The sequence below is a fragment of the Petromyzon marinus genome, chromosome 25 (assembly GCF_048934315.1).
Source record: "Petromyzon marinus isolate PM22_M1 ecotype Great Lakes invasive population chromosome 25, UKy_Petmar_22M1.pri1.0, whole genome shotgun sequence".
Taxonomy (NCBI): Eukaryota; Metazoa; Chordata; class Hyperoartia; order Petromyzontiformes; family Petromyzontidae; genus Petromyzon; species Petromyzon marinus.
Window position 1 is genome coordinate 3,409,813 of NC_133691.1, and position 27,811 is coordinate 3,437,623.

Genomic DNA, 27,811 nt, shown 5'->3' on the forward strand with positions numbered 1-27,811 from the left:
TTGTTATTTTCTTTGAACCTATCTATCTAAGTGACTTTACCGAAAGACCCAAAGAATATGAATTCCTGCAGTCACAAAAGCTTTAAGTCAAGATATAATGGACATGTTAAGTTGATAGTGGCCGTGTCAGAGCAGTGAGCCAGAACTGCCTAGAATCTGGTTTTAAATCCTAGTGTTAGGTGTATCTCTGTCAGGTGGCTCATAAGGGCTTTGCCAACTTCATAATTGCAATGTTTGGAAAATAATGACTATCCCCTGGGCTAGCACGGGCTGTGGGCCAGGGTCCCTCTGATTTTAGAGTCTTCATAATGACCAAGTTTCTTAATGACCACGTCAGGGCACTGAGCCAGTATCACAGATCTTGGGTTCAAGCCCTGTGTCAGGGTTACTACCAGGGGGACCAATGACTTGAAAAATCATAATAATTGTGAAGTCAGGTTACAATTGACTGACAGAGCACTGGGATGGCACTGCTGAGATCTTGGGTTTGACTTTTGGTTTTAGTCATCGGTTATTAAGCCGGCTTCTCTAGTATGTGCAGTTGATGAGGTCAGCTTAGTTATACATGATTGTTCAATCAGTTTTACTTAATTTACCTATATCCAGATATAAACATGCAGTGATTTGACATGCACTGTAATAGTGCATGGTATGTTAACTGTAGGGATTATATGATGACCAGGTGTAGAGCCATCAGGAGAGAAGACTATTGTACGTGGAGGAATGATTATGACATTATGTTATAAGTGGTGGGGAGTACCAAAAACAAAAAAGCATTGTGCCTTATATTGGTCGCTTTGATCTCAAGGCCACAGGGAGGTGTTGGGCAAGTGCTTTGTCTTAGGTCTTAGATCAGAGGGGCCTCAGAAAGGGCATTTTGCCCTGGGCCTCTAAAAGCCTTTTTGCTACCCTGCTTGACCAGTAATGGAATCCCACATTCCTATGGCCAGGATTAGTATATTTTAGCACAAAACCATTATTGACTTCCCTGCACTAAGGAATGTTATTTTTTATTTCATTGACTCTTGTCCTGAGAGATTTAGATGGGATGGGTTGAGCCTGATACGATTAACGTTAAGACGACTGTGATCTAGTTCAGCTGTTAAGACATTATGCCTCCCATTCATGATGTTGTAATTGAAAATGCCTCCTAGACCCATCACCCTTCCAGGGTCATCAAAATAATTATTAGTGTTTCTCGATGTTGTATAGAAAGCATATTACATACACAGCTGTAGGTGTGCATCATGAAGCCATGATCAGCCCACTGTTGGATGAAAGGTTTCCCAAGCCTTTGCAGATGCAGTTCGCTGTAAGTCAGCTGGAGTAATTTATAATAATGAGGAATGGGATATTGAGTGCCTTCATATTCAGGATTTAAAATAATAGAAATGATGGATTAAATATGATCGCAAAGTTGAAAGGGGTTGACAATATTGTCAATACACATAATTGCTTCAGCAGAGCCTTGGCGTGCTGCTAAAACGCCAATGGTACTTTATATGTGCGACTATGTACAGGAAACCGACTGAACAATAAAGTGTTGATTTAAAACCAAATAATGGTTAAAAAGTAAAAATTGTGATTTCTTTCCCCCAAAAGTTTTAATGTCAAACGGTTGTAATAAACCGTTTATTCTTTTTAAAAAAATCATAAATCAGTCGTGCTTTCATTAAAACTGTTGCACTAAGATGGTCAACATAATGTAAAATCGAATATAAAACCATGCAGTGATATTACAGTAGTACAATCTTCTGCGGTGACATGGCTTAGAGGTACAGAATGCGAGTTCGCCTCTTGTTGCCGGGGGGCGGGTGGGGGTGCGGTTCGAATCCAGCGGCCGACCCGGTCATTAGTGCGGCCACATCAAACATAAAACACTACATCGGACGTTAAATATCCCCTTGACGTCATGCGCAAGAGCGGGCTCACTGTGTGTTGTTGCCAAATTTGTAAAGTACCCGCTGGCAAGCGAATGGTCCATGTCACTTTTGCATTAGACAAATCCTAGTTTTCATGTGGCTAAGCAGAGCCGTCCCGACGGTACGGCGAATCCGGGCGACCGCCCCGGGCCCCGCTTTTTGGAGGGTGGGGGGGGGCGTCACGGTGTACGATTGAATACTTTCGGTTTAGTTTGAAGGCGTCGAGGGGGGTCCCACGCGGTGGGATTTGTCCCTTGCCCCCCACTATGGACGGCCCTGATTATAAATTACCCATTTTTATTGTGATTCTGCATTGGCAGTGGTGCACAAATGATACATCTCAAACACATTCATCAATAACATTGCCCTAAACGGAAGGGCCATTGCCCGAAACGTCGCATTATATATCCCTTTGGGTATGGGTGTTATTATTGCTCATCAGCCAATCGGGCTGCGTATACTTATCCGCGCTACGAAATCCACCAACGCGTGCAATCGTATTCCATAGGACGCACGCGCATAGAACGCTCTGATTTCGTAGTGCGCGTAAGCGGTGGCGCCGGTCTGTGATTGGATCATGCGGGCCGTGGTGCCGCTTATACGCGCGATGAAATGTAGTCGTTCTGGGCGACTTCCCCCTTCATGGCAACGGCGGGAAGGCGGCGGCGGTGGCGGACGAGCTATCGTCGCTTGCGCTGAGGAGAAATACATTTGTACTAAAAACATTAAATACAAAAAAAATATAAACAGTGGTGAACGTTCAAAAATATACATAAGATCAAATTGCAACTAAGATGAAGAAATCGTCCCGCCGTTTGCTGGCGTTGCTTTTCCTCTTCAGTTTCTCATCGTCTTTCATGTACTTCATCTACGTCGCACCGGGCATAGGTGAGACGAAAGGGGCCCGCCTCACGGCGCACATTTAAATATAAATTGGCACGAAATTATTATTTACAAAAAATATATACGTGCGCGTTTTAAAGCTCTCCGAGGTTGTTTTTATATTTTTTTATAGGTTAACGCGTCGTAAATAACGGTCGTGGTCTCCCGTGTGTGTGTGTTTTTTTAACGTATGTATGAATTATTTTTTTGCGGAGAAATATTCCAAAGATTGTATTAACAAAAATGTGTTTGGCCCTCGTCCGTATGTGTGTGGGTGCGTGATGGGGGTGGAGAATTACAGCCACCCTCATTTATCAATGAATGGGGAGAGGGGATTTTTTTGTGGAGAAGGGGGCACATTTGTCAATTAATGGGGGAGGCTCTGGTTTATTTTAGGGGGGTCGTTAAAATTACGAGGTTGTATTTCGTTGCTTGTGAATTCTGTAACATTTTCTCGTTTTGTGCGATTTTTAACGCTTTGCAGGTTGTCTAGCCAGCAGCAACCTTTTTAACGTTTTCTTTCCACAGGTTTTTAAATTGTAATTTAGCAAGCATGTTTATTTTAACGTATGAATGATGAGTGTTTATCGTTTTTTGGCTTATTCCATAAATACATTATAGAAGATTTAAAATAAAAAAATATTTTAAAAATGATTTCATAAAATCGAAATGTGCACCAATGCTCTCTCTCCAGTGCAAATGTTGATCTGTTTTGCACCATCAATATTATCACCCCAGGGCAGAGATACGGGTTATTGAAGACAGGTCCACCCAATATGCTCATAAGAATATATATGAAAAATCTATGTTAAAGCAGACGTAATACAGGTACAATGGAAATAGGCCTCAAAACCAATTACATCTCGGCTAATTATATATATCCCATTTGTTATTTACCGGCGTTTGATATTTACAACTTGGGTTTTCCCCCCTTCCATGCTAACACCAATAACTGTCAGAGCTGCTTTCCAAGCGCCTACCAGATTCTATTCCCCAATGTCTCGTATTGGCTGACAGCGACGGAGCTGCGCACACACTGATAACAAAAATGCTTGTCTGCTTTGTGGGTGGTAGGCAACCTTTCTCTGTGGTGGACCACGTACTTTAAATGGGTTTGATTTCCGGCAGCACCAAGCACCATCATTGATTCCTGCTAGGGGAGTGTGATTGAATGACATAATTCATACTGTTGAAAAAAATGGTCTTCACCTGCTAATCTTACATTGGAAGTTGCATCTGCACAAGTCAGTCGTGTACAAGGTCAGAATTTTTAAATGGCATATTAATATATCTATTGCTTGGGGCTTTGGGTACGATCCTTGTGTTTGGAAAGCCATGCCAAAGCACTGTAAAGGAGATGCAGATACCATTTTTTATACCAATGAACATGGCACACAGTGAATAGAGAAGGTGATTGATGGCAAACTGTCTATATACATAAGGTGATGGACTGACGGCAAACCGTAAAATTGCATAGTGGGCATATAAAAAAGGCAGAGGAAGGAATGGGGAGAGATGAGAGGTGGGATGCAAGGGAGTGGTGTGAAAAAGAAGCCAACAACAACCACTTTGAAATACGAGATGCTCATGGGTGGAAATATGGTATATGGTGTACATTGCGAGCTTGCTTGTATTGACATTTGCTGTCCCAAATTGCTGAATTGACCGTCAGCGAAATGGTAATAATGCAATATATTACGGTACAGAATAAAACCACACGGGCCTCCTTGTAAATGAACAGTTAAACAATTTATTGGATCTAGCCGCTGCACATGAACATTTAAATATAAATAAATAGACATCAGCAGTACTGTACAGGACGTAGGCTGATATTTATCTTATTTGATGGTTCTTATTTTTCTGTTCTGTGACACTGAGCCTTCGGTTTGCCATTTGGCACTGCCTGGTGGCTGTACTCTAATAGGCTTTGTAGTTGCCACCTTCCTCTAGGACTCTCAGCTGGGAACATTCGCTACCCTCATGTTGGCTGTGTTTACAACAAAGTGGCGTTTGCCTGGAGTGCATACGTTCCTCTTCCCATCAGTAACTACAGCTGGTTACACGAGTGCTTACAAACAGCATACCGACCACATTGTTTGCCTTAAATCACACATTTCTTTCAAAGTTAATTTTGAGGGTTGTGGTAAATGCTCATAATTGAAATGAATTATTGATGCTAATGTTTTTTTTAAGCCATTGCGTTTAAAGTAAACATCTTTCACTTCATGCATATATCAGTTTTTGACAAGAGCCAATTGTATTAATGGATAGCAGTATAAAACCTCGAAACATTTGAAACATACCTTCCTGGCCTGTAGATATGCATGGGAGGAAGTTAGCAGAGTAAAATACAAAATGACTACGGAATGTTTTGGCTTGATGTGGAGCTATTGGCTGTGTTTTTGCATGTCACCATTAAATGAAACTGCAATATGTAAATATAACAGCTAATGTACATTGCGGGCAGACAAGTTTTTCAGGATGAATGCAATGTTCACATTCAACATCGGAGGTATTGCCAGAGAAGAATACATCTTTTTTGTGCATATTGGTACACTGTGCACGAAAAAAGCATTTGTTAGCACATACAATTTGTGCGTAGCATATCGATTTTGCATTTCTGAGCGCTCAGTTTAGAATTACTGTAATGTGTATATGAAAAAATTGAGGCCTGAGATTTCCATAGTTGCTAAGTCAGGTGTGTTAAATTGCAATAGATGCTCCTGAACCGGATTCTGGAAAGCCCTGTCAGCTCATACATTTTCCACACTGTAATTTGAGTTCAAAATTTGTAATAATATGGTTATTTTATGCCACACTTTAAGTTTACAGTGTCCTTGTTCTAATCTGTGCTTTTGGTGGAATTTTAAGAGCTGCATGCACATATATTAGCATGATTATGGTAAGTCATGGCTCTGTGACTGGCAGCTTAGTATTGTGGAAAAATATTTATTTTTTAATCTTGTGGCAGCGTGCCTGATCGCTATAATGTCATAAAATGTGTGGCATAATTTTTAATTGTAACATGCAAATGTGGCCAGCATGCCTATGTATTCCAGACTGTGGCTTGCTATGCATAGTTTGTGAAACAGTAAGGAGTTGAGGCAAAATGTATTTCAAGGAGACCAAATCCATTGCTCAGCTGCCATCTGACAGTTTTATAATAATGTGCTGAAGTGGGTAGTATCCTTGGCCCCATGTACAATAACATACAATGAATGTTCGCAGACATTTTTTACAACAATACAGTGGGATTTCACGATTTAGATATATACAATACATAGCACCAAGCATTGTTTTTTTTTCATGCCCCCAGTTGTCATTAGTATAATTTTGATGCCCTTGGCTTGCATTTTATAAGTGGCACTTGATGAAAGATTTATCCCTTTCCAAACCTTATTATATTTTTGCAGTTCTTGCACAAAGCAGCCTTATACGGTGTATTTGTTGAAGTGACATCTCAGTTTATTTAAAAAGTAGCTACAATAGTCTAACAGACTATACCGTGTGACGTTGGTTTCTTAGTGTTATTCATTACAGAACTTGTTTAGAAAGTAGTCATCACTTGTCATTGTTCTTCGTTTCAACAATGAACTGCATGAGTGATACAGTAAAGGATATGTTTTCTGGTGTAGTGTTCTACGACGCAGAGCTGGAATTATGTCACAATAATGAATTGTAATTTTAGAAATCCACAACATATCTGGTTTCAACTGCCATATAAGATAATGAGTAGACATGTGGTAGGGTTTCAACCATTTGGAGAAGGTTTATAGATTTTGGTTTAGAGACTTTTTAGATAAAAAAATACTGTGGTAATTTTCATAATTAATATTTGTAAAATTAGCTGAGTTGATCTTCTTTGGTTCTTTCGGTAAAGTCACATAGAATGAGAGTAAAATAATAAATTGATAAAATAAAATAACACAATAATATTCTCACGACGTTTCGGCCACAACACAAACGGCCTTCATCAGGTGAAGGGACGAGACTGTCTGGTAGGACAGCGCCGTCCTACCAGACAGCCGTCCTACCAGACAGTCTGGTAGGACAGCGCCGTCCTACCAGACAGTCTCGTCCCTTCACCTGATGAAGGCCGCTTGTGTTGTGGCCGAAACGTCGTGAGAATATTATTGTGTTATTTTATTTTATCAATTTATTATTTTATTCTCATTCTACGTGACTTTACCGAAAGAACCAAAGAAGATGAATCCTTGCAGTCACGAAAGCTTTAAATCGAAATTTAGCAGAGTTGGTTTTGTCATTCATTTAAAGACCATCCCATTGGAAAGGATTACTTGCAGCAATGTTTTTTTTTACAAAATGACAAGACAGTAGAAACAATATATTATAAGTATATTTTCCAAATTCTGTATACCATTGTGGTCATGTACCACCTTTATGGCTCGTTTAGTCTGCATGTAACCGTACCTTTGCTGTTTAATGTGAAGAGCCATTTGTTGTTATAGGAATACAGTTGGTTGACGTCGGTGCTCATAAGCTACAGGAGTATGGGACCATGTTGTGGCTTTAACTTAAATTCAGGAGGCCATGTTTGAGACCATTTAGACTTCTTTTAGAAGTCAGAAAATTGGCCATTTTATATTTTATTATTTCCTGAACAGGGAATCAAGATTGACCTAATGCAGATTATATGGTGTAATGGACCACAATGTGTGAAGAGCAGATGCATTTTTTTTCCATTTTTTTTTGGCTTATTAGTGAAATATAAAAATGTTACGACATATATATTCACCAACTCTCCCACTTTGGAAATTGAAAAAAATCATCAAAGCCCTTCTAAGGTAGCATTTGAAATTACAAATTTCAAGCACAGAATGATTACATTCTAAAATATGAGCTATACCAGGAAAATATTCAGCTATTTCTACTAGAAATCTATTTTTGCTACATGAAAGTTTCCTTGCTCCTGAAATTGACTTTTAAAGCCATTGAACCCTGTAAAAATGGCCTCTTTCCCCATGCAGGTGTAGATGTCACTTCTCCAGTATCACATTTATACATTGCCACTGGCATCAGAATAATTGGGGAAAATCAGGTCATCAGTAATGCATAGATGTTTGGTCAGAGAAATGTTCACTCCCGTGCACTCGGGTAACATCTGACGCTGCTAAATTTTCTCTAAGGGAACAGCAGCCACATGCTGCTACAGAGCTTAGCAAATGCCCTGGCAACCATGTGCAGGCCAAGTGGCTCAGTGTTCTATTTCACCTTTAATTTGGTATTCAGAGGCAGATGTTATTCCTGCTAGTAGCTTATACACTAACATGTAGCCAAGTTCATAAAATTTTATTTTTGGAAAGTATATCTCAGTTTAGTACAGAAAATTATGTTGATAATTTCACACTCGGAACAGAAACATAGCTCGTGAAAAATAAAGACAATATGTAAAAAAAAATATCCTCTAGCATTATACAAAGGCAAACATATATTTAAACTCCTTATTTGTTTGCATGTTTTTCCAATCAACATTAATTTTTTCACTTGCTTCTAGTTTAGAGATGCGAAGAATTGGAAAGTCTCTTTTAAACACCTCTCCTCAACTTAAAAAAAAATTTGAGATAAAAAATACGGCTACTGTATATGTCTTCCAAGAGAAGAAGTAAAGCATGTTTCAAGTATCTTGGTTGATTTTTGTCTGTGTGCTCTTTTAATGGCTCAGTATTGCCAATCAGCGATAATGAACTAAAATTGTTCAGGGTTGATCAGAATAATTTTAGAGAGAGAGAGCCAGAGTATTTTGGTCTGAAAGAGCATTTGATTGCCGTGTGAAATCAATGTAAAATCTTCTCTTGACCACCCATTTCATCTTTCAACTCATCTTTGCACCTCCCTGCTGTCTGCTTGTAATTATGTCCTTGCCGCATTGGTCTTCATTATGTTGCTCACTTGCCATAGGATGTCTCGTTTTGAGTCTGTGAGGCACTCTTACCACAGGAGCTGCAAAATGGTCACTTGACAATTATTCTGTGCAAAAGTGACAAAGTTAAAACAGAAATGAAAAACACTTTCAGTACTCTCTATGGGAGTGTTTGGCAGAGTTGTTTTATCTTAACATATTATGTTTTGTGTCACACTTAAAAAGAAACAACATCTGGTGATATTTTAGGAAGCATGCTCAGAATAAAAGCAGATTTCTTGAAATTAATAAAAAAAATCTGCTATGTCCATTCCTGCTACGTATTTTTCAAGTTGATGATAAATTGAGGATGTGCTGGTCATATATTTGCCAAATGGCTAGAAGAACATTAATGGCATATGAATGACAATGGTATAATATTTATGCTGTTATGCAATTGTTCTATTGCTGATGCGATTATTACCTTGCATATGTGCAAAACCACATGCACTACTCCAGGGGGTATCTCCAGCTCGCCACTTGATTTAAGCTGTTAAATGCGCCATCTCGAAAAAATAATGAGCAGCATAATTGTCTGGAGCTGAGGTATCCGAACTCGTGTTTTCTTGCCATATTCATTTAAAATAGTTGGGTAATGCAATTATAGCCAAAAAAATTGCCTTTTAAAAAACATATTTCTTGAATCCTTTGAATCAGAAAACGTGGCCAAACTCTTACATTCAGCATATTTAAATGTGCATATTTAAACATGCAAACTTTATTGTGCAAAAAACTGATTTAGAAGATTGTCAAACTGTTTTTGTCAAAAAAATGCTTAGGTTTGTGTAAACATGTGAACATAACGAGATACCCTGGGTATAACTTAAAAAAAACACACCCATCCTTTTAGCATGCTCACATATTTAACAATTTAATATCTGGTGTATTTAAACAGTGTAATGTGAATTTACATGCATTGTTCAAGTCATAACATTGAAACAGAGCTTGGTGTGTATGGAAACATCATATGGCTGTAAAATTATGTTGAGAGAAATTAAACATTGGCCAACATATTAGTCGTTATGTATTTTGTCATCTTGAATTATTATTGTTAATGTCTCAGCCAAAGCAATACCTGTTGTAAATGCGGTTTTTCTTCTTATTTTAAGACTTATCCCATTTTTCATTCAAGGTTGTTTGAATATCCAAACTGTAAATTTTCATACTAAGCTACATAATTGTTCCAACAAGACCTGCCGTTTTATTTTATTTTTTATAAAGTGAAAAAACATGTCTGCCAAGAATGAAACCCTCAGCTGCCACTAAAAGCAGTGTTGTGCAGTTTCACATTTTTTCACAGTTCTGCAAAAATGTTTGCAGCAAATTGCTTTCTTTAATACGTTAAAGAAGCAGTCGCTTCACATAGTCAGTTTTAGCCATCGTCGCTCGGCATGGCGACCGGTCGCAGTGCGGGGATGGGTTTGTTGCCATGGTGAATCTGCTGCGCTGCACAAATCCAGAGGCAACGGAGCTAAAAATGAGCCTCGTGAGGTTCTGAGCCAGCTGACGTGTATGACAACCAACCATTTTTTGTTATTATTCTACCGTGTATACATTATTTTATTGACTCATTTGACGAGAGTGCATCCAATGCTACTTGCGCTGATGGCCAAATTGATCCCATGGGTGCCGTATGCACATATAGCTCACATGAATTGAGTGAAAGTTGTATAGAAACAGCACGTATAAAACATTTTCCATTTATTTTTTAAGTTTCTATACATATGTCAATTGTGATGCTTCGTGTAATTGTAATTGTGACTGCCCCCATATGCCGAACACTTTAATAGATTAATACCACGTGTAAATAAAAAGTCTCAAAACTAAATCTGGCCATCAATAAATATAATCAGAACACTTTATGAACAACCTGAATTAATAGAAACATTGCTTACAAATCCAGGAAGTAATGCTAGCTTACTGCAGCTGATAGTTACGAAAGCCTATAAGGTAACCCTACAATTTGCGACAACATATTTTAAAAAATCGTAAAAATACTGAAAAAGATCATGGGTACTTCAAATTATGTCTTGCATAACATGGATTATTGCACAGTGTTATAGGTAGGAACATTGTAAGCATATTTTCTCAATCCCAAAATAACACGCAGCCCAGTTTATAGCAAAGAAAATGTGTTTAAGACATCATGGGCTGCGTGCTATCTATTGGGACTGGGGTACAAATTGCCACTTGCAGGCCCTTAGGTAATTGTGCTTACTCCACATTCTGGTACCTATCTTCCCTGGATTCCTTATGAAATATCTTTCTTTGTACGGCGTGCTTTTTTACATCAAGGCCATTGCTGCTCAAGGTCAGTTTGAAATAAAAATTTAGATTAAGGATGGTCTGTTCTTGTCCCAGTAATTGGTTTGCTTTAGTTATCAATTGGGATGGACATCACATCGTTGATGAATAATTGTAAGCAATCAGGAAGTAGTGATGATGTTAATTTATATTTAAGAATAATGATGAGAGCATTATGAATAAATAATGATGCGGATGACAATGCATATGCTTAGTGAAGCATATTTGTAAATTACTCGAGAAATTACAATGTTCACAGAAAGACATTTGCAAGGTCTGATTAAAATCTTCACGAATGTTCCTTTCCTTTTCATTTTAAATAGTCTTAACACTAACACTTTTGAAATGTTTTACAAGGGTACAGGATTACATAATCCAAGGCAGTTTACATGCTTGTGCAGTGTGTGTTTAATAATTAAACATGCATACAGTGTTTATTTGACATGGTACGCAATGATTCTTAGAGAGCACCTTTACTCTTGTCCTGTCTTTCAGCAAACACGTACCTGTTTGTGATCCAAGCACGCACCAGTGAGGTGCATCGAAGCCTGGGGAATTTCTACGCACAGGTGATCCGGGTTGGCATGAGGGCGGCAAACTCGTCCCTAAACGATACTGGTGAGAGGTCAATTGGTCTTTCTGTCTATCGTTTGCCTTCACTGGGCAGCAAGTGTGTAGGGTAGAAAAATATTTCAGTTACCACGAGGTACGAGCACCTTTCAGACTGCTCTCACATAAGTAGAGTGACATCGTCATTACCAAGTATTGTTAACATTTACAGGTTTCCCTCTCTTTATGCGGTTTCAGTTTGTGCGATTTCGCACAAAATAAAAAAATATGCGGTTTGAATTCACTCATGCGGCTACGAGGTCTGATATGGGACAACATTGTGTGTACTTTTAGCTGCTCGGCAGGGCAGGCAGTTGTCTCGTGTGACTTTGCTTTTTGTGCTTTGTCGGAATGCGTCGACCGCATTAAGCGATGGAAACCTGTACATCATCATCATTGTTTAATCATTATTAACACAACTTTCTCATAACCTGTCTTAATTCACCATCAATGGTTCACCATCCATAGTGAATTCATACATCCATTGGGAAAAAAAGATATATAACAAGCAAATGCACAGTGAATCACGTGGTTTTTTTTCCGTAGCCAAATATGTTCTTTACTGCCGGTTGGCATTTGACGTGTTGTGTATGGACAGAAGGAGGCTTGTTTTCAGTGTTGGTGTAATCTAGCAGCAATTTAGATTACTTGGTGACTGCGTTTTAAGACTGCTGCATCAATGCCCCGCAGTGCAACTTCATTACTGCTGGTGCAGGAAACCCAGTAAATGGACTCCATTTAATTGCGGTAGACTTTTTTTACGAAGTGAAAAATATATTTTCCCCAAATAGAGTTGTCACGAGACAAAAAAATACATACAGAGATCTTGCAGAGCAGTGGGGCCAACGTCAAAGAATGCCCCATGGGATATTTTTCGCAGTACTGGTACATACTTTTGTTGATCTTTTTATTCTTTACGCAGTCGGGGGGATCATTTTTCCATAAGCTCTGCTTGAAATTATTAGTTACATGACAGCCATACCGATATATATTTCTAATGTTGACATATTTGTTCCTATGATCACTGTTACATTGCTTTTATGGCTTCATTTTGGTGATGTCGAAAAGTTTTTGGTTTGGCCATGTTTGTTGTAGTACGGCGTTAGACTGATGGCCTTAATCTAAGTTGTCTTGTTGTTGTTTGACTTGCATCCCACTGGGATTTTTGCACACAGCGTTGGTGTACGGTGCTTTTTCAGGAATATTTTGCCGTTTTTTCCTGGATTTTCTGTTTGCACAGTCACATAGTCATTTTAAGATGTTTTCTTGTTCATGTGTTTTGTTTGTTGTGGTTGCACCCGATTCAAGAGCCGAATGGCTCACAGGGCTATACCAAATAAATGCAACTGAAAAAAACTGAAACTGAAATATTTCGGCAAATTAAGTTAATCCAAATTTATATGATTAAATGGTATCCGGCTGCGACAATCAACTCGCTCTACTTGAGAACCTGCTTTTAATCATTGGCAGCTGTTTGGGTTCTAATCTCGGCTCAGCCGTGCCAGCTCAAAGCTGTGATCTATATGCCACTTAACCACCTTCTATTCCCATGAAATAAAACATATCTCACATGTTAAATTTATATCATATAGGCACTGCAGTGCTTTGCAGGTTGTATTGGTAACACTTTCAGAGGGTTTTTTTTATTTAAAATCCCCACAACATTTCGAACTGGGGAATGGGGTGGTCGTGGGAAGAGACCAAAACACTCAACACATTTGTCTGTATTATTGGATCAATGATTTTGTAACAAATTGACACGTGTGTGATGCATACTATAGTGGGAGGCAATTGTTTTTATCCTTTTGGAGAGAATTTGTGCTGTAAGTTGGAAATGTTAAAATCGATGTGTTACTGGTTGGTATAACACGACTACAGTGTGCATATTTAAATAATGGAAAACAACTCTCCAAACATGCTGCTAATATTAGCAGTAATCAAATCATGAATACATTTTGAAGGTTAAATTAGAAAATACAGTCAGGGTTTTGGCCCTATTAGAGACTATGTGGTATTGTGTAAGAGCATAAAACAATTTTATTCAAAATTTTCATACGCTAATTTGAATATTGTATTACCTTAAAATGTTTCCATTACAGAATCGACAGCGTACCGGATAAACTCGAGTGATTATCAGATGGAGATGACCACTTACCTGCCAGCAGGATTTACTTATCGGCCAGACCACATTTGTCCAGAGCGACTGCCATCCATGAGTAAGAATTCATGCATATCACTTCAGCTATTTTCACCCAATGGCCCAATGCCATGGCTGAATGCCCACTACAGTTGAAAGCAAGTCCATTCTGGCTAAATATCCCCAACCTAGTCAACCACCAAAAAAAATTCCGCAAATGATTTTATTCATATTTTATTTGTCAGGAGTCGGTGACCATGTAGGTATAGATATTACTGACAGGTAACAGCTTCCCTACGGCAGTTGCCACTGCAAAGCGGGAACATGAACACTCGGGCAGTCTTCCAGTAGTAGAGGGGCCTTGACTCCTGACCACCGTACTTTTATTTGCATATATTTTTTATGATTTTGGGTTTTTAAAGCAAGTGATCACATTTATGTTTGCCATATTGCCTACCATCATCCTTGTAAAACAAAGTGAGGGAAAAAGGGCTTGTGCAGCTAAACTCAGCTATTGTGAGCCAAGGATATGTTTTTGAAAAGCCAAACTAATATATTTTTAATGTGGTCACCGGTTATAATTTTTGGTATTGCATAAATTTCTGGTCTGAAATGCATTCGGCCTTCAGAAACCACAACCATTATTTAGACCTGGATAATACTTGGCTACGTACATAGTAAAAATACATATTAATTATTAAAACGTATATAACACACATATACATGTTTAAAAAAAATCTTAATTGAAATTACCTAAATAAGAAAAGTGCCATTAAATTCTGTCATTTTAGCTGTTCTTTTTTTTATTAACTGTTAACTTGTTTTTAAATGTATTTTAGAGTGTTTATGAATTTCTTGAAAGAAATTTGTATTAGCTTTTTCATTATGCATTTGTTCATTTTTAGTCTCATTTTGTTGGTTAAACCGTACGTTTAATGCATACAAACACGTTTGCACGTTTGTTTACAGTGAATAATTTGTGAATAAAAATGTACTAAGATGCCACATCAACGTTTCATGAAGACTAATTGCATCCGCTCACAATCAGCTCAAATAGGTCCCACAGGCAGCATCCCACTTTTGCTTTGTAAGCACTAAAGACTTAATCGCTCAACATTTGGAAAAAGGAAAAACTGCATGCGTACAAGATCCCTATTTAGTTGAACATTTTTTTTATTTGCAACGGAAGTTGGGCATAGGCACAGGTGATACTGTTCTAGTCGGTGGCACTCGACCTTCAGCGCAAGCATTCGGTCGTGTGTGTGTGTGTGCACGTGTGCTACAGAGGGTGAGATGGAGGTGAATATGAGCGAGGTGAGCATGGGGGAGGTGTCTCGCCAGCTGGCGCGCGACATGCACATCGAGCCTGGTGGATTCTGGAGACCCTCGGATTGCCAGCCTCGCTGGAAGGTACCATGTAGGGTGTGGCCGTTTTCTTTTGATAGCAGAGGCTCAAGCATGAGGCAATGGTTGGAGAGCCCCATGCAGTTGTTGCAAGAGCCGGTGGTGCCTTTCTTTCACTAAAATAATATTGAGCCATAACAAAAACGCTCATGAAAAACCGTGAACTCTTTCACTTGTGCTGCTTTGTGTGTGCATGCTTGTGTGCGTGTTTGTTCCTGTTGTTTGTATTTGTATGTGTTATATTTGTTAAGCTTGTCACAGAACATGCAAAATGGAAGATTTTCATTTTTAGTATTTTTGTTGTCGTTGCTGTTTCAGAATAATACATTTTCATGGACACTCGACATGGATACAAACTTGAGATTTTGTATTGTCACTCTGAGGTAGAAATAAGGGAAGATAGCTGTTTTCTATAGAACAGATGGTTCCTTTATACATGGTTTGTGCATCATTGAGTCAGTGATCTATACCCAAAAGGTTAAATGCATGAAGGCAAGATATATAGTGCTCACAAAATTAGTGCTCAGAAATGAACAGGCACAGAACAACGGTGGTTTTTTTTCAGACAGTGTCCACTTTGTGAAACTGTAAAACAAGATGGAAGCCCTTTTGTTGTGACCAGTAATGGTTGTGAACAATTGGCTTGTAGTAAGATAGTACAAAAAAAGACCATTCGCAGCTACAACTGCACATCCTGCCATGGAGCATGGCATTGTGAAATCTTGCCCAACTACCACAGGCATTCATTTTACTTTCTGTTAAAAAGCCTTGTCCTGTGGTACTCAATGTGATAAATAGGCGAAGTGGCAAAATTTGACTGACCATTATTTTTTTTTAATTGGAAGAATGCTTCAGTGCTAAATTATATAATTCATAAAGCCATTTTTAATGTAATTTTCAATATAAGCCAACACTCGGTTTCACAATTAAACCATTGTTATCTTCTTAAATTGTTCATCATGGTGTATGTTCTCAGACTTGTGCATGTGTTCATTAAATTTGCTTTCATAGAAAGAAAAACCCAGTTCATCTGCAAAGCGTTGGCTGCAAACAGTAATTGGAATTGTAGATAATATTGCAATTTAGATTGCAGCTGTTTAGTTTTATCTTTCTTTAAAATATATGACGTTTTAAACAGAGTATTTAGAATAATTATTTTGCGGGTTTTTTTCATTTCTATTAAGCAAGAATGGGCATTTTAATTAGTCAGTGAATGTGCATGGGGAAATAAAGGATTATAGTATTGGTAATGAAGATGGATTGAGTTAATTCTGTTACATGTACAATTTATTAAAATTCAGGTGGCCTAGTAATGTGCACCTTGCTTCTGGATTTAGAATTACCAAATCAAATCTAACCTCACCCCGTGATATGTCCAGCATCTGATAATACTCCTTTATATATGAAAAATCTGCTGCCTTTGTTTGCATAGTCGGACTTTTTATGGCAAACTCTACAGTGTTACTTTCAGTTATAAAATAACAAAAAATTACCACTATCTGAATATTTTTCAGCACCTGATAGCCCAATGCTAAGCTCTGTGGGTTCCACCTCGACTTGATTTACGGTCCATAATAAAGGTTTTTGGGTTAGATCGCGTTGTTTATAAATGTGTCGTAACCCTCCACCACCCGACACGGCCAATCAGCAAAAAAAAAAGTGTCACGTTGACAAAAACAAATAATTCACTACTTTAGTGCAAGATACTAGTTTTTGAATTTTGTGTACTGTACCAAATCTTACTGTAATGTTTTGCTTTTGCAAGACACATATATATATCTCAGGAGTAACTGACAAATTAGCCCGTGTTTTGCAAAAGCAAAACATTACAGTAAGATTTGGTACAGTACACAAAATTCAAAAACTAGTATCTTGCACTAAAGACGCATTACCTAAATTATCAACAGAAGGTGTATATCGGATTAATTCTTTATGTGGCAGCTGCTACATTGGACAGACGGGACGTAACATCAGCGTAAGACTAAAAGAACATCAGAGAAATATTAAATTATCTCAAACACAACTGTCGGCAGTGGCAGAACATGCTTGTCAACAAGGACACTCAATTGATTTTGACAATGTTGCAGTGTTGTGTAAAACTAATTATTACTGGCAAAGACTAATTAGAGAATCCATTGAAATTGAGAGGAATAAGAATAACTTTAATTGCTCTGACAGCTACAGGCTTAGTGCGGCCTGGAAGCGTATTATTAAATAATACACATTACATTTTGATTTAAAGCTTTCGTGACTGCAGTGATTCATGTTCTTGGCTCTTTCGGTGGAGTCGCGTTGGGGGGGAAGCAATAAAATAATAGAATAATTATGTTTGTTGTTTTGTTGTTTCCCTTCAGCGTGGCTTTGCCGAGGGAGCTAAGAATATGAATGCACATTACAATTCCTTATAGGGGAAACACATACTAATTAACGGATTACTAACATAGCATATAATCACTAACACACATTACAACTAATTACTAATCTACAACTCATTACTAATCATAACCAATGACTGATTACTAATCGATTATATAATTACAATACCCCCCCCTCCGCCTCTAATCACTGCACCTGATATGAGTTAAGTGATGACGTCACCCTGCTGCTCTATATAAAACCGGGAGCAAGCGAGGGCTTTACCATTCTGGCGAATTGCCCGATGATGCTGGATGTATTTACCAGCGAAACGTCGTACTCAAACTGTAAATGTGGATTCACTCTTCAACACACCGGTGGGCTAAAGTAGTGAATTATTTGTCTTTTGTCAACGTGACACTTTTTTTTTGCTGATTGGCCGTATCGGGTGGTGGAGGGTTACGACACATTTATAAATAACGCGATCTAACCCAAAAACCTTTATTATGAATAATATTGGTCGCGAAAGCCTACGTGTTAAATTGATTTACGGTATTCAGAATCGCCACTCGTCAGGCTAAGCTTTGCCCTACCGTCTTGATTCCAAAAATGCCATCGCAATTCCTGACTAGGAATCACGAGAATCATGCAGCTCTACTCTAAATATATAATGTTTTTTTTCATCATGATGACAGACTAGATGTTATTACTAATATATACACTGGAATAGAATACATGCATATTTCATTAATTCGATGGTGATTGTATTTTGTATTACTTTGTTACAAAGCATTTTTGAATTGTAGCATATATCTTACGATAATAATTCGAGCAGACGTGTAGCATGTTAAGTTAAATAGAGTGGATGCCTTGTTCAATGTCCAAATATTCTAGCTCAGGAGTTCTAAGGAAGTGTTCGTGGCTTGGCTGTGCTGCCCTGGGTGACCCTGAATAATAAAGGAGGTTGCTGCTGGCATTGGCGTGTGGCTTAAACAAATAATTTTACGGGGAGCCAGAAAGTGTTTGCACGACAGCCTTATGACCTGTTAATGTTTTTTTGGTAACATTTTTTGTTGGCCACGCAAAAAACAAATCTCACAATGAATCAGCGTGTACTCTGAGATTTAAAGTGTAAGAGAATGAGCACTTTGTGTTTCGAAGCACGTGTGTTGCTTGTTAATAGCCTGTAAAGTAGATAATGGCTCAGCTTTGTGAATAGAGTACGCTGTGTTATGTCCCGCCTATGCAGGATGTTTTAACAGTTGAATGGATGAGGGTTGCTCACTGCAGTAATATACAAAAATTGTGGTGATATATCAATAAAGTGTGCACCATGCGTGCTCTGTGCGTCTCAATCTTCGCCTTGGTTCGTATCACCAAAAAATCTTTATTCAATTACAGCTGCTTCCACAGTGACAGCTTGTGTTAATGGCTGTTACTGTTTAAGCTGTCATAGTTATCCAGATAATGTCAGCATGTTAAATTTTGTATGCTACTGTATTCTGCACAAGATGTGAGCGTGTTGTTTGTTAGTGGATTTTTTTTTACGTAGTCGACTCATCTCTCAATGTAATTTCAAGAGAATGACTTGACTTGTTATTTCGAGTTTCATCTCCCTCCCAGTTAGTGTAATCTTTTGTCAATTCTATTGTGGTTAATGACAATATATACAGGCATAGGAACACATTGGATATAAAAAGAGGAAACTTTCACTTCTGCCTCACAGGCCTCTATATGATACTTTTAGCAGTTAACTCAGTGACTTTCAACACCGATTCCCCAATAGTAAACTTATGAATGCTTAACAATGTTTGACCACATGTACTGCTGTCTGCAAATGGCACCAATAGCAGAAGTTAATACAAGTTAGAGGTTAAATTTCGATGTAAAGCTTTCGTGACTGCAGGGATTCATATTCTTCGTTCTTTCGGTAAAGTCACGTAGAAGGGAAACAATAAAAAAATAAAACAATAATTTATTAAGATTTTTATTTATTTTATTGCTTCCCTTCTACATGACTTTACCGAAAGAACCAAGAATATAAGTTAGAGGTTGCTTCTAATAGTGTTGTTTATAAAGGGAATTGTATTTATCTTTATTTAAGTATGATGAAAAAGCTATTCATTTTTTTGTATATCTATAGTTGACCTGTATGTCTAGTCTTTAAACAATTGTTTTTTTTTAAATCTCAAATGAAAGGTTTTCATGGTGGTTACGTTTAGCTGTATCCTAAATTACTTTACCATTTTATGTTTAACCATGATACAGATTGCATTCTAATGAAAACGCTTAACGTGTGCAATGTTCGCACAATTATAGTGCAACTAAAATTGCTACTCGTGGCTTTGAAGACAATGAATTTGCTTACGTGGTGCTGTATTAGCTTGGTGAGCAGAAATGAAATTAAGCTTGTTGAATTGTGTGTCCATTCACATTCGTGTTTGTATGTGTGATTTATGTGCTTTGTATTGACCAAGCATTGCTATTGTCTTGTATCACAGTTCTTACTATCACCATTGAATACAGTTGTGCCCTTTTTAAGCCAGTGGTCTTGTACAACACACTTTTACATTGCTATCGTGTTTTTGTATTGTTGCAACGTTCAGACCTGCCCTGACTGGACATCTGTGATCAAATTCCTCCAGTACAAATGAATATACTGATTCTGATTAACTTTTACCACTGGTTTACCAATAAGTGAAACACACTTCAGCATTTTCCTGAAAACAATAATTACTGCTTTACGACATAAGTCTTGAACTATTTGAATCTCAGAGGGAAGGTTGTTAGCACTGTCTTCTATAATTTGTGCTTGTTAGTTCATAGTAACCATGAAACACATTTTTTGCCATATGCCTGATTGTCTGGAAATGTGCCTGCGTTGCAGTTTGATCTCACGAGCACATGATTACCTGCTCAATCACCCACCTTGCACACCTCTTCCAATTCCAAGCCTTTGTGCTAATTTTTATTTTGCAAACTCACAGGTAGCAATCCTGATCCCCTTCCGCAACCGGCATGAGCATCTGCCCATTCTGCTTCGGCACCTACTGCCGATTCTGTACCGCCAGCGGCTGGAGTTTGGCATATTTGTCGTGGAGCAGGCGGGTAGCCGACTCTTCAACCGTGCAATGCTCTTCAATGCGGGCTTCATGGCTGCGCTGCGCTCGTACTCCTGGGACTGCTTCGTGTTTCACGATGTGGACCATGTGCCTGAGAATGACCGTAACTACTACGGGTGCAGCGAGATGCCTCGCCACTTTGCTGTCAAGCTGGACAAGTATGCCTACAAGTGAGTGAGGGATGTGGATATTTGTGGAGCACCGCGTATGTGTATTCTTGACCTGTACTGTTGTATCATCATCAGCACCACCACCACTGTCAGCCATGAACAATCCACTGCTGGATGAAGGCCTCCCCAAGCCTTTGCCATCTCTAATGGTCCTATGATACAACAATCAACGATACATTGCTTCATCAATTAAAACATTGATGCTAACACATATGCTCTTTGCATTAAATAGTGCGGGAGCGAATTGTTTATGATTTCTCTAAATTATATGGAAGTTATCTTATGTTACATTTAGGCAAATGAAGAGAAAACAGCTATAAAAATTCGATTAAAAAAAACACGAGGAAAAACATTGTCACAAGGACTCTTGGAATACAATGCGACCCCGAATCTGGATAATTAATCAAATCACTGGTATAGTTACATGCCTACTGTCTTCAATAACTAGAACTGATTTATCATTATATTTTTAGTGTGGTGATTGGAAGTTGATGGTTACCTACCTATGGGTATATTACATTTGTATTAAATTTATGCCTTTGATATCCATTGGGCTGATTTGTTTGAAACACTTGTCATGCTGAAATGTTGACTACCCTCTAAAAATCACACCAATAACATGGTGCAACCCATTTATATACATACCACGTGTGTTTTGATATGTACCAAAGCTCTGTTTGAGTTGTCATATCGTATGAACATTGCTATGAGAAGCCTACACACAACTTAATTGTACATATATCATACTAGCTTTACTACCCGGCTTCGCCAGAGACTTGGATTCTTGTCTTGGATTAATACACGGCCTACGCGGAGGGTGGGGAGGGATGCATGACGTCAGCAGGCACACTGCGTAACGCTGCCGCATGCGGCTCACTTGCCGTGCAAAATATATCCATTATTGCGCACCCCCCCCCCCAAAAAAAAAATACAAAAGTCTATTTTTATACTTTTTGCATTGTGTCCAGTCTGGAAGCTACCCACATGCCAAATTTCAAGTTTGTTGCATGTTGGGAAGTATGCTAAACATTTCGAACAGACACACATTCACACATTTCCCTTTTATATATATAGATACAAGCTATTTTTTGAGTTTCATATTTTAAAAGTGTTGTGGAAATCGTTTTTTTTTATTATCAGTTGTTTTTGTATTCAATTATTTTACAAATGGTTAAACGGCATTACAGCGGATAGCACGCTGTTATATTTGAACTGGTCCTGGACCACCCACTTCACCAACGAGCACTTCCAAATTTGCTGAAGTATGGGCAAAGATCCTTATGACTATATAGCAGTGAACTGACAAAGGGCTGTAATTTCTTATGATGTTCCAATTTTTCTATCCCTGTCACTCCAGTAAATGAGAACATTTCCATTTGACGCTATAACCTATCACCAGTTGTTTGGATACTGGATCTGGAAAATGATATGGAACTACCTCTGAAGTCAGTTCAATATATATCTGTTTATGCTAAGAGAACATTTTTTTGTAATTTTGGTGACCCTGGTTACTCTTGCAAGTGAGAATATATTTGTCTCGTGAGTTCTCATTTGTTTAAAATATGTGACTTTACTTTTTCATACACTGCAAATATTGTTCATCTCATGTCATTCAAACACAAAACTCGATAACCTATTTTTTATCCTATTTCTAAAGAGTTTTACAAATATTTTTTAATTGTATGTTCTACAGAAATGTGTTTCTTTCCTTTATTATGTTTCATTTAGGTTGCCGTACACTGAATTTTTTGGCGGCGTGTCGGGCCTTACTACAGAACAGTTCAAGACTATCAATGGATTTCCCAATGCCTTTTGGGGCTGGGGTGGAGAGGATGATGATCTCTGGAACAGGTGAAAGTGGCTGTCTGAGCAGAAAATTATTTGGTGTCACATTAGTTAATGCATCAGTGGCAGTTATTAATTTGGGTATCTTTCACCTTAATTCATTTAATACTGCACCAGCATATTTTTAACCATTAGCAAAGTGATATCACGTTATTTTCTATCAAACACAATGTTTTCAACAATTCTAAGTGCTTAGAAATAAATTATCGTTGCTTGTTACTGTCGGGAGATGAGAAGTAAGATAGTTACATTTATAATGCCACCTGGCGTCGCATTTCTGTGGAATAAAATATATATTCAACTACGTGTACTGTAGATACTCATGTAGATATGCAGTTGAGCCAGTCTGTGGTATTTCTCACCTGGATGTTTGAGAAAATGAACAGCGGTGCCAGCACTGTCCCTTAGGTAGTGAGGGAGTGGATGTGCCTGTCGCATGAATACTTTGGTGCATGTCTTCCGTGCAGGGTCACGTTTGCCGGCTACAATGTGAGCCGGCCAGAGGGAGAGATCGGGAGGTACAAATCCATCCCCCATCATCACCGTGGCGAAGTCCAGTTTCTGGGACGGTCAGTTGGTCGTGCTTTTTTTTTTTAAACACGCTGCCACTCCAGCCAAACTGCTTTGCTTTGACTCCAGCTCTCCTTCAAGTAGTGGCAAATTGAAAAAAATGGGCCATTAAAAATATTAAATTAATATCCATGCTTTTTGTGATGTTTACTTTCTACCTAAGTTTGTATGAGTGGAATAATACCACTTGAAAAGAGTTGCATAACATTCTAATAATGAATGCCATGTATCCATAAAAGCATTGCCAAGTCTCTATAATATTTAGAAGGATCCTGAATGCAGAGTTTGACCAGTTCAACATTTTAAGGAGTGTTTTGCATTTGAGAGGAAACCGCATTATCTAGAGAAAACTCATACATTACAAAGTCTTAAAAATGTGTGTTTCACCATTACACCCAGATTGTGCTATGCTACAAGTATATGCCAACAAACCCAACTACAAACTTTAGGGACGGACTACTTTGTTTGGTAGATGTGGTCGTATTGAGCATGCCAACAAATAAGTTGCCTAGAAACACTGCTGCTAGGTATCTTTAAAGCCACATTCATTCAGAAATGCTTTATATTTTTTTGACAATGCCCAGGCTGCTTGTTTTCAGTGAATATACTACACCAGTAAAGTTTATATTTATACTGCCGCTTTTTATTATTGAAGCATACACAAATTCGTTATGCTTTGTTGTGGAGAATGTTTGGGTAAATAACATCTGGTAATGCAGAATTGTTTGTTTAACAAAGCCTAACTGCTGATATGACCTATAATGTCAACCAGTGCAGAGTTTTGTTGCTTAAACAACGCTGCTGAATAATATTTGCTTGGAAAAAACAATATGTACATATGCAACATTTTATTCACGTGGAGACAGAATGGGGTTCTTCCCATATATGCTTTTACCCATAACGCTCCAAAAATATGCATTGTGAGTTTGTATACAATAGTTGTTTTGCATAGGAATAAGCCCCTATTGGTGAGATGAGGTGCTGTTGCCAATAACAACTGGTAACACTGCAGCATTTGTTTAAAAAAACCTGACTTGTTCATTGTTTTCGTAAACAAATACTGCTGGACGGTCTGCAAAGCCGAGGAGCCGATTGATACGAAATATTTTTCCATAGAGGGAGATGGAATAGAGTAAAACTAAATTTTCAAGAAGAATCCTAGACTGCTCCACTAATTTCAATGAAGGAGGTGACATTTGAAAGCTTATAATACGTACTTAATGTGAACAAGGTCAAGACTATGAACAATGTGACCATGTACATGATAGCTTGGTTTGTCTGTTGGGTGCTGATCCTTTACAATAACCCGGCTTGTAACATGAACCCCATTTTAAAATAATACAACGGATAAGTGCCATTGAGGACCTGTGTGTGTTGGGATCGGTAGAGCTTGCTGAGGTGGGCGGGGGCCAGGGTGACGAGTTATCCGGGAGCCGTCGAATAATTAGCGTAGTTTATTACCATTGAATCTCAATTGGTTTGTCGCTGGTTTATAATAATTCAGGAGACACGTTTTTAAGGTTCAGTCAAAACAGGACCTGCCAGACAAACCATAGATTTTGCACAAAAAAACACACGAACAACCTCATTGGAAGGTGACAGTGTTATGTTGCAAATTTACTACAAGGCAGCTAGGAATAAGCACATTTGTCCCCCATTCAAGCCAAGCTCCTTCAGCATTACATGATGGTTATGTTGTCAGTTGTTTTGCTCCTTTCCTTCAAGTTGTTTGTTTTGGTCGCCCACACAGGTACTCTCTGCTGAGACGCTCGAGGGAGAGAAGCCAGCTTGACGGCCTCATCAACCTGCGCTTCGAGCCCACAGTCAGTGTGGAGCAGCTGTACACCAACATTTCCATTCATCTGACACCTGATCTCGCGCCTGTGTCGGATTACTAAGACGCATGCGCACGTGCGGAATATCACTTATTAAAACGCGTCTCTTTAAACGTCACCTCTAAGCAGAAGCAAGCGTCGAGTTTTCGTGGCAGCTCTATTTACAAGTCAATATTTGATGAGTTGTTGTACTGCACAGTGCTAAAGTCACAAGCTGGGCCAACACACTTCTGCTGAACCGCTGGCTTCCTTAGCTCTTTATTTTTAAGTGATGGTGGAGGGTATTGTTGAACAAAAACAAAATTAGCTCATCATCGCTTATAATGCTGTAGGTTATAGGGGCCTGTCTATGGTCTAGCTCAAGATCTACCATTTATTTGATTTCAAGCTTTCAAGCCATCTAGCGAAAGTGCATCTAAAACAAGTGTTTCCCCATACCTTAAAAAAAGTTAGAGGCCAATATTATAATTGTAAAATGTTGTGTGTTGGCATCTCAGTGCAATTGCATATGTATATATTTCTTGGTGTCTTAATTTCAATACAATGGAGATAGTGGCTGGCAAATTGGTGTAGTTAGATTTATGGTAATTGACTTGACTATTGCACTATGCTTTATAATGTCTGATTCATGTTGTTGACATCTGGCTATGGTTTGAGTAACTTTGGTATCTTGAATTCACTGGTGTTTGTGAACTTAGGGTGAAACATGTATTTAAAAGTAGTTGCTTTCTAAATTAGTTGAATCTGCACAATTTTTTTTTATATTAGCAGCTGTTCATATCTCTATTCAGAATTCATGCTGTTCTTTTGCCTTCTTGTTTATTGATATTGACTTGACCATTGTGAATAATGTTGTGAGGCCATTACCAATGGTGTCCAAATTTCTAACAAAGAGTGATCTGTCATCTGACCTACTAAGAGGCACTGAGTTAAAATAAAATCAAAATACATCAAAACTATATTTAGTAATAAAATAAGACGAAAGTTTAAAGGAAGTTGGTGTGTTAGCAGATTTATGCTGAGCCCCATCACCGGTGTTTAATTGTTTGATTCAGATTTTCCCGACTGGCTTGGATATGGTGCATGTAATTTAAGTGCTGGTCAAAGTGCAAACAGAAAAAAATACACAATGCAATTAAGTACGAAGTTTACTTTGTTATCAAACAATTAAAGTAGCATGCCGCTAAATGGTTTGCAAGTACAAAACCTGGGCAATATTTCACGATGCAGTACAAACAAGGTACATTGTGCACAATGTGCATTTCAGTCCGTTCATTTTTGGCCACTGATTGAAATCGACAACATATCCAGATGCGCGCTCGGAAAGTGCAGAGCCACTGCTGCCACATTTGTGATTTTTTGTTGTTGCTGTGGGGCAGTGTCGCATCGTCACGTAGACAAGCGCGCAACGGAGCAGCAGTGTGAGACACTGGCGTGCGTGCCTCGTACGACTAGGTTCACACCTCCCACGATTGGCTGACAATGTCTCGGGTTAAAAAGCCTGTGTTGGGGGGGGCTCCAAAGGGCAGCTCGGACTTTGTGGGTGAAGGATGCGGTTCATGGTGTGTCGTGTGAAATTGAACGCCAAGTACTCCTGTTGTTTTACTGGAAGGCCCGCTCGACGATAACGGTTGCAGTGATTCTGCACAGATACTGCGTTTGTCACTGGCAAGTGCGCCTGCCCTGCAGCACCCTGGCGTGTTGTCAGACATGCTTTGTTGATGTGTTGTAAAGTGACAATAGCCAGAGGTTTTCTTGAGGGACAAATATATTTTAAGCTTTCACCTTTAATGTATGGCAGCAATATCTAACGTTTCATTTTCTGTATAGCTTGACACATTTCTGCTGCATATTAGGAGTTTACTAGTACACCAATTCTTACCATATCACAAAAATAGAATGTTTTGTCATGTTCTTGTTAGCGAGTAATTTATTAATTTATCATTCTTATCCAATTTGCTACTGTTATTTAATATTGTTTGGCAGTTTTTTTTATGACACTGATTTTTTTTTAATATTCATGTTTCTGCCTTTTTACATTTGAAATAAACAGTTTATTTTGTTAGTTGTGGATTTATATTTTTTGAGCTTTATTTATTAACGACATGAGACTAGCTGACATTGATGTTAATTGCTGCATGATGCTGGTCATTATGCGCCATTCTTGAGCTTTAAATTTTTAGCTTTGTTTAAATTTTCATTTCAGTTTAATTTTATTTTGTCGGGACATAGCGTAACATACTACTTACAAGGCTACACAGGAATTTTTAGCCTTAAAAATGTATTCTCTGTCACTTGCTATGAGCTGAATTATATAAGATATGCACATTACAATTTTGTTATGCTGTATGATTGTTTAAACAACCTGTCCATATGAAAATGTGAATCATACAAATGCAATAAAGCAGTGATGAATTAAACCATTCACATTCTTTTGACTCGATGGGAAAATTACATTTGTCTTCCCATCTCATAACACTCGACTAGCAAGTCATTTCAGGAGAAAACTGAAGGTAAATTTGCTTGGATGTTGTCAATGAAACGTACAGTTCATTGTTGAAGTTTCAAGTTTCATTTATTAGGTATAGCCCTGTGAGCCATGCGGCTCTTAAGTCGGGTGCAACCGCAACAAACAAAATTTGAACACAACATCTTAAAGCGACAACGCGTAACAGAAACATCCTGGATTAAACCAGCAAATATTCCACACAAAAAAACGTATTAAAACGCTGTGTG

General features: G+C 38.3%; 1 protein-coding gene across 3 annotated transcripts; it reads left to right on the top strand.

Annotated features, from left to right (window-relative positions):
• Positions 1–2,528: 2,528 nt before the first annotated feature.
• LOC116945964 (beta-1,4-galactosyltransferase 6-like) lies at positions 2,529–27,500 on the top strand. Of its 3 annotated transcripts, XM_032960694.2 has the most exons (8): positions 2,530–2,810; positions 11,524–11,646; positions 13,737–13,853; positions 15,060–15,184; positions 20,521–20,825; positions 22,554–22,676; positions 23,138–23,239; positions 24,991–27,500. In XM_032960694.2, exons 1-8 carry the CDS (start codon positions 2,717–2,719, stop codon positions 25,136–25,138), a joined length of 1,137 nt encoding a protein of 378 aa, XP_032816585.1. In that variant the 5' UTR covers positions 2,530–2,716; the 3' UTR covers positions 25,139–27,500. The 3 variants fall into 3 exon arrangements, with proteins under 3 accessions (XP_075925750.1, XP_032816586.1, XP_032816585.1); XM_076069635.1 differs by lacking the exon at positions 13,737–13,853 and having other exon boundaries at positions 2,529–2,810; XM_032960695.2 differs by lacking the exon at positions 11,524–11,646 and having other exon boundaries at positions 2,529–2,810.
• Positions 27,501–27,811: the final 311 nt, after the last annotated feature.